Source organism: Cordyceps militaris, assembly GCF_000225605.1.
Source record: "Cordyceps militaris CM01 unplaced genomic scaffold CCM_S00003, whole genome shotgun sequence".
Lineage (NCBI taxonomy): Eukaryota > Fungi > Ascomycota > Sordariomycetes > Hypocreales > Cordycipitaceae > Cordyceps > Cordyceps militaris.
The window spans coordinates 375,909-386,729 of NW_006271971.1; the positions used below are offsets into that span (position 1 = coordinate 375,909).

General features: G+C 54.7%; 4 protein-coding genes across 4 annotated transcripts in view; 3 read left to right on the forward strand and 1 right to left on the reverse strand.

Moving 5' to 3' along the window:
• Nucleotides 1-331: 331 nt before the first annotated feature.
• On the forward strand, nucleotides 332-4,069 carry CCM_03723 (serine/threonine-protein kinase Sgk2; the record flags this gene model as incomplete). The annotated part of the gene is made up of 3 exons (XM_006668872.1): nucleotides 332-2,345; nucleotides 3,267-3,569; nucleotides 3,624-4,069. 3 exons carry the CDS (start codon nucleotides 332-334, stop codon nucleotides 4,067-4,069), a joined length of 2,763 nt encoding a protein of 920 aa, XP_006668935.1.
• Nucleotides 4,070-4,242: 173 nt separating this feature from the next.
• CCM_03724 (uncharacterized protein) lies at nucleotides 4,243-4,707 on the reverse strand (the record flags this gene model as incomplete). The annotated part of the gene is made up of 2 exons (XM_006668873.1): nucleotides 4,243-4,350; nucleotides 4,402-4,707. The coding sequence occupies 2 exons, from the start codon at nucleotides 4,705-4,707 to the stop codon at nucleotides 4,243-4,245; spliced, it is 414 nt and encodes a 137-aa protein (XP_006668936.1).
• Nucleotides 4,708-6,748: 2,041 nt separating this feature from the next.
• CCM_03725 (6-phosphofructokinase) lies at nucleotides 6,749-9,106 on the forward strand (the record flags this gene model as incomplete). Its single annotated transcript, XM_006668874.1, has 1 exon — nucleotides 6,749-9,106. The coding sequence occupies one exon, from the start codon at nucleotides 6,749-6,751 to the stop codon at nucleotides 9,104-9,106; it is 2,358 nt and encodes a 785-aa protein (XP_006668937.1).
• Nucleotides 9,107-9,592: 486 nt separating this feature from the next.
• Nucleotides 9,593-10,821, forward strand: part of CCM_03726 (uncharacterized protein) — a gene marked incomplete at both ends in the record, with an annotated part of 2,030 nt that continues 801 nt past the window's right edge. Inside the window, 3 exons of the mRNA XM_006668875.1 lie at nucleotides 9,593-9,668; nucleotides 9,957-10,535; nucleotides 10,590-10,819. Of these exons, the coding sequence (XP_006668938.1) occupies nucleotides 9,593-9,668; nucleotides 9,957-10,535; nucleotides 10,590-10,819 (885 nt within the window). The remainder of the gene's footprint in view (nucleotides 9,669-9,956; nucleotides 10,536-10,589; nucleotides 10,820-10,821) is intronic.

The window sequence follows — 10,821 nt, forward strand, 5'->3', positions numbered from 1 at the left end:
GCCGTGGCTGTGGAATCTGCGGATGGGTAGCGGATGAACGATTGTTCCGTGCCAGGGCTTGCACATTGATTAAAAACAGCGAACACGCGTTTTCTAAGCCAATTCCAGGGCTCTGAGAGCTCTCTGGAGGGCTTGAAGCTGTGTGTGTGTAGGCAAATTGAACGTTATTCTCTGGGTACATCGATTTGTGTCTGATATACACCTAAATCAATGTACCTTAAGAATGACCCACCTTTAAAAATCACGTGGTCGGTCCGGCTAGCAAAATGAATTGTTAGGCAAGTCAGGGCAGAGGGGTAAAGGCCACCTCTTTCTTTCATCAACCTCGAAAATGCCTCTCAGCGATGAGCAGATTAAGATCATCGTGAACCATCCGCTTAATGACTTGCTGGCTTGTTTCCCGGCCAAATTACGCAATTTGGATGATTCCAATCAAACCTGGCGTGATGGCATCGCCATCCTCCTGCAAACGATAATTGACTCTTCCGCCGCATGCAACCTTCCTTCGTCAGATGGAGGCCACAATGTCGCATCAAGGCTCTTTACCATACGACAAAACGTCCGAGGAGGCTTACTCAAGTTCGATCAGTTTCGCCCGCTAGTCAACGCCCTCGAGACCAACTCCGACACCGATATCTGGACCGCCGTCATCAACCTCGTCGCCGCCGTCGACCCGTCGACACCCCCACGGATCAGCATCCCGCCGACATTCAACGCGACACCCATCAGGTCCAGCTCGAGCCGACTTGCCGACACCGAAAACCGTGAGATCGTCGAACTCGAGCTCTTTGAGGAAATAAGAAAATGTACCTTTCGCGGCGTCGGAGGGTTTTGGGACAAGTTTTTCGACTCTGAGCGCTGGCACAAGGAAAATAAAACCATGCTACAGGGGATAATGACAGCGCACAACGGAGAGCAATGGGTGAACTTTCCTTCCATCCCCGAACAAGATTCTGTCTGGGAATGGTTGCGTGGTCTGGAAGATGATTTCTTTCCGAATGCACAATACAAACTTCACACTACCACACATGCCTATCAGCTTCAGGAACGAAAGGGCCAGTTCGATATTTTCTTTCAGACGCCGGCCGCCGAAGGAAACAACACATTCTACTATAAGAACGTCCTTGTTGTTGGAGAGCTCAAGTTGTCGTTTGACAGCGGCAGATTTAAGGCAGATTTTCTGCAACTTGCGCGGTATGTGCGAGGCGTCTTCACCGACCAGCCAACTCGCCGATTTGTCCACGCGTTCACCCTTTGCGCTGATGAGATGGAGCTCTGGGTCTTTGATCGGTCTGGGCCCTATAGCTCGGGGCGATTCAACATTCACAAAAAGCCGGATAACTTTGCGCGCGCCATTATTGGGTATGCGACGATGGATAACGACGCGATGGGCCTGGATATATTCACTGAGCGAGAGGGTGTGCATCGCTATACCACCGTGGACGACGTAAGCGGCAACGAAAAAAGGCTAAGGCTGGACAAGGCTATGGTCAGGCAGAGGGCCATCGTGTGTCGCGGGACTACTTGCTATAGGACCGAAGATGGCAACGTCGCGAAGTTCTCGTGGGCATCGGATAAGCGGAAGCTAGAGGTGGAACAGCTTAAGCTTGCAGAGCTTCGAGGCGTTAAGGGAGTGGCTAAAGTGGTCGCGCATCGTCAAATTACGACCATTGCACAGATGCGGAAGGGCCTGGACTTTAAGCGACATCGTCACCGGTTCCGGAATGAAGACGCGCCGTTGGCCCCAAGATGGTCCGACCACCCGATTAACGCGTCTGGCAAGTCGTTTCTGCCTACGAAATTTAACGACCAGCTGTCGACAGGCAAGACGAAACCGAGCCTGTACGCTCCTAGCGAGGACCTGTGGGAGAACAGGATCTACTCCTGCCTCGTCGTCTCGCCAGCCGGCCGTGTCATCAGCGCGTTTGAATCGGTCAGAGAACTGCTTGAGTCGCTCCGAGATGCGATCAAGGCTCATCGGTCCCTGTATGTGACGGGCAACATTCTCCACCGCGACATATCATCAAACAACATCATTATTACACAGCCTACGACAGCGGGTGACTTCAAGGGCATGCTTATCGACCTTGATCTAGCGAAAGTGAGAGACAGCGTCGCGAGCGGAGCGCGGCACCAGACTGGCACGATGCAGTTTATGGCGGTCGAGGTGCTGTGTGCGGTCGATCATACCTATCGCCACGACCTAGAGTCATTCTTCTACGTCCTGATTTGGATGTGTGCGCGTGAAGTGTGGACTAAGTGGAAGTTCAGATGTGGAGAGACGCCGCCTAAGCAGAGCATTTTACGACGATGGGAAATCGGCAGCTTTGAGGACATTGCGGATTGTAAAGCAGGTCATATGAGTGTGAATGGGCTTAAACGTATTATGGCCGAATTCCCACAGTCGTTAGCTGTTGCCAAGCCTCTCTGTCTTAGGATCAGGAAGATCCTCTTCCCACACGACGAGGAGGGAGAGATGAGCTTTGGAACCCCTACAGGAGATCCGGATCAACTTTACACGCCTTTCATAGCCGCAATTAATGAGACTATTAGTAGTCTATAAAGGAATATCTTTCTTCTTATTAAGGTAGTTAAATTATAAATAAAATACTTATTACTTTATAGGCCCTGCGATAAAAGGTGGCGACGAAGCCCTCTATAATTGGTTAGAAATAAGTTATAGCGCCCTGCGAATCCTATTTTTCCTTAAACTTGTTTGTTTATAGCGCCCTCGTGTGATGCAGGTACGAATTGATTACGGGCTTCATAACGCAGCCATGTCAACAGTGCATATGGCTTACAGAGGCAGGCTACGCGCCGCCGAGGGACGCTAACGCGAGCAGCCAAGTTGATGTGAATCATCATCCTGTTTCAAAGCTACGTAGCGCCATCTATAAACGCGGCAGGAGCAGATCAATGCATGCCTTGCTATACATAGGGGCGAAGCCTTTGACCGTCACTGGCGGAACGCATGCCGAATTTCCAGTGTCCATTCACCACCCACTGTTTCCACCTGTACCGTGTGACTGAGCCACAGCCGGAGCTTCAAGACTCAGCATCTGGGTTCCTCGGCATTCCACACGAAATGGAAGCATCTCGTACGATATCAACAAAATCGCTGCCCTCTGGCTCATGCGTCACTTTCGGGTCTTCGTCCTTCTTTCTGCGAAATGGGCAAAACGCCGCGTTTCCCACGTTTTCGGAGATTTTTGCAACGAGCGCTACCCAAGCACCGTCTTTCCAACGCTGCAAACACCGCCCGCCAGTTCGGTTCGAAGAACTCGGCCTGCTGGTCAAGTTTGGAAGCGAGCCCGTGGTTTCCATTGCCGAGGGACAGTGCCTCTGGGCGCTACAGCACGCCTTGCCCAGCGTCCCAGTGCCAGAAATATATGGCTGGGCTCGGGATGGCGATTTGACATATCTATTCATGGAGCTCGTATCTGGCATCACACTGGAGAACATTTGGAGCGCTCTGTCGCGCCCAGAGCGAACGCAAATTTGTACAGAGCTACGATATATGCTCAAAGAGCTGCGTTCCCTGCGACAAGAACCGGGCCAGCAATTCGTCGGTACGTTTATTATGCTACCAAATCGGCCGGCTTGCTACTGACACATAGTCCAAGGCCATATAAACCGTGCTCCACTCTCCGATAAAGTTTTTACGAATGGAGTTCTGCCACGCGCTGGACCTTTCACAGACGTGAAACAGTTTCACGACTGGCTTTCCTCAATGTTGACATTGGGGATGGAAATACACTGGCCAGATACCGACTCCTCTGATATACCAGATCCATACCGACACGGCCTACCGGACGACGCCGGTATCGTTTTCACGCACTCCGATCTTCATCCTAGCAATATTCTCATATCGCAGGAAAAGCCCCATCGTGTCATCTCCGTCATAGACTGGCAGCAATCTGGATGGTATCCGGACTATTGGGAATTTTGTAAAGCTGAGCATACAGCCGAGTATGGCGCAGAGTGGCAGAAAGATTACATACCACAATTTCTGGACGAGCCAGAATGTGTGATGACTTTCGAGACATATGCTCAAGCTTTCGGCTACTGATTCATTTACTTAATTTTGTGGGATAAACGACTCAGTGATCTAGCGAATCCGGTCGTATAGTATTTCTTCTAGCAAGCTCAGTACTAGGTTTGGTTCAACTCTTCCAACCGCTTCTAGTGGTGATTGAGTCTAGGCATACAACCCTGCTCAAGTTTGCAAGCCCAACGACTACTCTACTCGGTCGGGGACGTTCCAAGAAGGCCAATAGCTGACTGATCGATTGCGCCCAAATCGACCAAATGTTGGACAAAGTTCCCAGCCCAGGTTTGACAGCCCTCGCCCTAGACACTTCCATTAGTCACTGTAGTATCGCAAGTCGCCTCTGCTCTTACAGCAAATGGGTCCAGTAAATTTGGACTCTTCTTGGGCAGGGCAATTGAGTGGGCAGCAGCTTCAAGGGAGTCTAGCCATGCCTCATCCATACAGCCCAGAAGAACAACTGTATGGCGTCTATTGGTTGCAGCGAGGTTGTAGTGTTCCTTGATCTGGATCTGGTAGCCAGTGAATTTGGAGCCCACGACATGGTATATGAATCCCTCTTGTTCGCGTTCACCTTCCGTGACCATAATAGACCAGTGAGCGGGGGTACGTCTTCGCGCTTGGGAATGGTAGATGACCAAATACACAGTAAGGACCATGCTGGGTAGCAGAGTGTGCGCACGAGGCAGAATGCGCAGGCTGTTTTTTTTTTTTTAAATTCAAAGGAAACCTCTCAACAGGCTTTGGGAATGTGAGAATCGCTTCTGGCACGTGGCTTCTTCAACAGCTCGATGTGCAATTAAAGTCCTCTGTACAGAGTAAATCTTGCCATAAAAGGGACGGAGTGTCGGCCCTAATAAATGAAACTGACGAAGGATTACAGGGCATGCCTCTGTCAGCCATATGCACTGTGACATGGCTGCGTTACTACAAGGCCGGTATGAATTCGTAGCATCACACAAACGAGGGCGCCACAAACAAACAAACTACATCCGTTCAAGGAAAAATGGGATTCGCGGGGGCGCTACAACTTGTTTCTAACCAATTATAGAGGGTTTCGTCGCCGCCTTCCGCCGCCTTTTATCGCAGGGGCATCGTGATGTGACTCCAGCGCTACTGCTAGTATTAGCGATGCAGACAAAACCGCATAGGGAGCAACCGGAGCGGGCACGGACAAATTGATTCAGACGTGCATTTATATGGTCGCCGTTGAAGCGAGCAGGTCCTATCAAGCCACTGTTGCTCGCCCCTCCAGCGGTAGGCACTACGGAAATGGTGTACTTTCCCAAATCTGTTCTATAATCCTGCTGTTTTGCGGCTCAGTAAATGTGGCGATGAGGAGACAGAGGCATTGTTGTGCGCTGTATGTCATGCTTAAGACTACAGCCGTCAGTAGGTGCATGACACCCATCGCGATTGGAGAGAAAATCCAAAAGAATGACTTACATCTCCATCGTAATGCGCCGCCGTGTTTTTTCCCAGCCCTTCCTGTGGACAATAGCCCCTCGATGTGCAACCCTATACTGAGTGCCATGCTGCCCGCGTGAATTCGGAGACGAGGTACCCTGGAGCGCCTAGGCGACAAGTTACCAGACCTTCACTACGCCGGGATTTTTTATCTGAAACAGGTCACTCCCAACGTGCCTTGGCTCGGTTGAAAAGACTTCTGAGGTGGGAATCGTTTGCGTCTGCAAAGATGGTCGGATCGGTTTGTCGGCCAATCTGATACTATGTAACCTGTTTTACTTGGTATGGCTAAAAGGCTGAAATTAGTAGCGATTAACAAAGCCAGAGTACGACTGGTTGGTTAAATATGTGCCCAGGTGGTAGTAAAGCTTAATATGTTCTGTTCTTATGTTCTCTGTAAGTCTCCAAATTTTTTGACCATTGTATGTATACCTGTAGTTGAACAGGTATTTACGGCATAACTGGCCATGGGTGCCCAATTGAGCCACACCATCATGATCAACGACAGCCAGCCACTGCCATCAAGTGTACATCTACCAAGTGGGACTACAAGACGGGTTTTTGGACAGCATGATCACTCTGTGAGTGTATACTTTATTCCTGAGATCTGAGAGGAAATGATGCTATTTTTGCTGCTTGGCGGGTCATCTCAACCAGCCACTATCGCGGGATTGACAACCAAGATTCAGCGGCCTCCTCCCAAACTCCAGCGCTGTGGGTACGGTGAGGCATTAGTTTATAGTGGGCTGGCGCTGTCAGAACGGTTGCAAGACCACTAAGCGGCCACTAACAGAGCGCTAAATACCACCGAGCTCGGGTGCCCCACCACTGCTAACTTGGTCTTTAGATAGCGATAAGCTGTTTGCGGACCGATAAGAGCTCTGCCCCTCGTTGCTCTGATTCAAGCCTGCGACTTTTTTTTTTGTCAACTCCTCTGCTCACCTTGGCTGGTATCACGACTTAATCGCTTCCTTGCTATTTTTAATTGTCTTGGAAAAGCGCCATTGGCTACTGCCGCTCCCGCTGTCGCCGCTGCTGCTGCAACCACGTGCTGCGTGGCTGAGCGACTCATTCGTCCGTTTGTCCTGGGTGGCCTGATTTACGTCTACAGTGCAAGTTACTCTGTACAGGTACAGGTACTAGCTGCCAGCTCCCTCCTCCCGCACGATTCGATATTCGACATTCTACCCGCTACATCTCAACCATTGACTCCTCCATCTCCCATCGGCCGCAATGGAAGCGTCTGCGAAGAAGAAAATCGCCGTCATGACCTCGGGGGGTGACTCCCCCGGCATGAACGCCGTCGTCCGGGCCGTCGTCCGCACCGCCATCCACATGGGCTGCGACGCCTACTGCATCTACGAAGGCTACGAGGGCCTAGTCCAGGGCGGCAACCTGATCCGCCAGATGGGCTGGTCCCAGGTCCGCGGCTACCTCTCCGAGGGCGGCACCCTGATTGGCACCGCCCGCTGCATGGCCTTTTACGAGCGCCCCGGCCGCCTCCGGGCCGCCAAGAACATGGTGCTCAACGGCATCGACGCCCTCATCATCTGCGGTGGTGACGGCTCCCTCACCGGTGCCGACCGGTTCCGCACCGAGTGGCCCTCGCTGCTCGCGGAACTCGTCTCGACCGGCGAGCTGACCGCCACCCAAGTCCAACCCTACAAGCATCTCAACATTGTCGGCCTCGTAGGCTCCATCGACAATGATCTGTCCGGCACCGACGCCACGATTGGCTGCTACTCGGCCCTCTCCCGCATCTGCGAAATGGTCGACTACATCGAGGCCACGGCCGCCTCGCACTCGCGCGCCTTTGTCATCGAGGTCATGGGCCGCCACTGTGGCTGGCTGGCGCTACTCGCCGGCGTCGCCACGGGCGCCGACTTTGTCTTTATCCCGGAGAGGCCGGTCAGCGACTGCTGGCAACAGGAAATGTGCTCCGTCGTCAAACGGCACCGCAACTTTGGCAAGCGCAAGACCATTGTCATTGTGGCCGAGGGCGCCAACGACAAGGATGGCAACAAGATCACGCCGGAGCAAATCAAGAACTTGCTGGCCGATAAGTCGGAGGGTGGTCTGGCTCTTGATACACGCATCACTACGCTGGGCCATGTGCAGCGCGGCGGCACGGCAGTCGCGTACGACCGCATGCTCGGCACGCTGCAGGGTGTCGAGGCCGTCAAGGCTGTGCTCGAGGCGACGCCGGAAACCGAAACGTGCTTCATCGCCATCAACGAGAACAAGATTGTGCGCAAGCCGTTGATGAAGGCTGTTGAGGAAACCAAGTCTGTGGCCAAGGCGGTGGAGGAGAAGCAGTTTGACAAGGCCATGTCGCTCCGTGACACGGAGTTCTCTGACCAGTACAAATCCTATATCACCACGACCAACGTTAAGACCGACGAGCATAAGCTCCCTGACAAGGAGCGCATGAGGATTGGGTTCATCAATGTCGGAGCGCCTGCCGGAGGCATGAATGCGGCTGTTCGTGCGGCGGTCGCCTACTGCTTCTCGCGGGGACACACCCCCATTGCCATTCATAACGGGTTTGCCGGGTTTGCGCGTCATCATGGTGACAAGCCAGTCGGCGCCGTCCGAGAGTTTGACTGGCTCGAAGTCGACTCGTGGGCGAGCAAGGGTGGCTCCGAGATTGGCACGAACCGAGAGCTGCCGTCGGAATCCGGCATGGACCACATTGCTGGTCTGATTGGCAAGTATGAGTTTGACGCCCTCTTCATGGTGGGTGGATTCGAAGCTTTCCATGCACTTTCACAGCTGCGGATTGCGCGTGACCAGTTCCCGACACTCCGGATCCCCATGGTCTTGCTACCCGCTACTATCTCGAACAACGTTCCGGGAACTGAATACTCGCTTGGGTCTGATACATGTCTCAACGAACTCGTCCAATATTGCGACAAGATTAAGCAGTCGGCCTCTGCTACTCGGCGCCGTGTCTTTGTCATTGAGACGCAGGGTGGTCGTTCTGGCTATATTGCTACACTCGCTGGTCTGGTAGTGGGGGCCTCGGCCGTTTACATCCCAGAAGAGGGTATCAGCCTCGATATGCTCAACATTGACGTGACGCATCTCAAAAAGGTGTTTGCCGAGGATACTGGCCAGTCTCGGGCCGGCCGTCTGATTCTTATCAACGAAAAGGCTAGCAATGTCTACGACGCCAAGCTGATTGCTAGCATTATCCGCGACGAGGCGCACGGCCGGTTCGAGAGCCGCGAGAGCATCCCCGGCCATGTTCAACAAGGTGGCGTCCCGTCGCCCATGGACCGGTGCCGGGCGGTGCGGCACGCGATCAAGTGCATGGAGCACCTGCAGGGCTACGGCAAAAGGACTTTGGCGGGAAGCACAGATGCTCTGAGCGCCTCTGTTATTGGCATCAAGGGCTCGGAGCTCGTGTTTACGCCGGTGCAGGAGCTGGAGGAGACGGAGACGGACTGGCCGAACCGGCGGCCCAAGCTGTCTGAATGGCTCAAGATGCGCGACATTGTGGACGTCCTGGGTGGTCGACCGCAGCACGCCAGGCCAGAGTCGAACCTCAAGGGCCTGCTGGCAAAGGATGTCAAGCGCGGACTTGCATAGAGGTCGTTTTGCGTGGGTAGGGGGGATATGATGGGTTATGATGTTACGGGTTGCGGCATGGGCCGGGATGATGGAAGGGAGTTTTGAGAGACTGTTTTTTTCCTAGGATTGTTTGCCATAGATTTTTGCAACAGAGTTATTTCTTCCCAAGGCGCCGAATATGAGTGTGACGTAGGTTATTGTGGCAATGCATGGGTGCTGCCTTGAAGTGGGCGACGCATGGCACACACAGCCTGCGGTGATGCTTCAGCATGACTAGCCCTGGGAAGGAGGCCTGACACGAAATCAGGTTTTGAAACAGGCGCCTTTTTTCGAGGCGGCCTTCTTGTATTGTACTCGAAGAAAGACAAGGTCAATCGGCCACAGCAGGCCCATTTGGGGGCCAGCTGATGCATGAGGTGCATGACGGGGTGGCCCGCTCGACGCCCGCTCGACGCCCGCTCAGCCCAGCCTCTTTTCTGGTCGTGTCCGCATGGCCATTCAGCAATGAGGCCTGACCACTCCACCCGCTTTAAGCGCTCACGCAATTGTTTCCCTCTTTTTTTCTTCCTTCTTCTCAACAGTGAGTGTGCTGTGTGTGTGTTGAAACTCTATTATCCCTCGGCGTCTGCAGCGTTTTTCCCTCTTCTTTCGCTTCTTCCATAACCCTCTCTAGGCATCAGCGTTGACACTACCAGTTACCGACCCCGCGATAGCGGCCCGACGCGGGACGGATATCGCTTGTTACGTCACTCAGCAGCCCCCCCCCCCCTTGATCATCGCCTCGTTTGGCCACGCCCCCGGATCCTCATCGCAAACTGTGAACACCGCAGGGACAGACAACCGAAAATGTCGTACAGACGGGCGACAGACTTTGAAGAGACCGAGTACGTCTCGCAGCCCTCGCGCAGCCGCGGCGGCGACCAGGTCCGCGTCCTGGAGCGCGACCGCGAGCACGACGTCTACATGGACCAGCACCGCGACCGCACGCCCGCCTTCCTGCGGGATGCCGGCCGCCGCGCCGAGCCGGGGCCCATGGTGCTGCGCCGCCGCGAGGTCGAGTCCTTTGACCGCCACGCTCGCAGTCCGAGCCCGCCGCCGCCCACGCGCATCGTGGAAGAGCGCATCGTGCGCCGCGCCCGGAGCGAGTCCCCGCCGCCGGCGAGGGAGCGCTCCCGCACCCGCATCGTCGAGACGGAGCGCACCGTCAGTCCCGTCCGGCGGAGAGTAGTCGTCGCGCGCTCCCCGAGCCCCACCGTGCGCTTCGTCGAGCACGTCCGCGACAGATCGCCGTCGCCGTTCTCCGACGACCTGGACCGCGAGCATATCCGCATCGTGGAGCGCGAGAGGGGCCGCTCCCCGGAGCGCTCGCCCAGCCCCCCGCCGCCAGTCATCAAAGCCCCGACGATTGAGCGCGAGGTGATTACGCACTATACGGATATCGACCACGGTAGGTTCTTGGCTGCGTGGAGTTTTTGCTGATCGGGGGCTGATGGAGGCGTAGGTATGATTCGGGCCCGGCAGCCCAGTCCGCCGCCGCCGCGGCAGCCGCGCACGTACGACGACGTGCGCGAGACGGACATTGACATTGTCCTCGACAAGCACCACACGGACGTCGACATTCGGCGGACCACGGGGCGCTCGGGCAGCCGCAGCCGCTCGCGCCACCACCGCTTCCACGACGACGAGGACGAGGACGACGTGTCCATTTACGACGACCGCTTGCGCGTCGACGC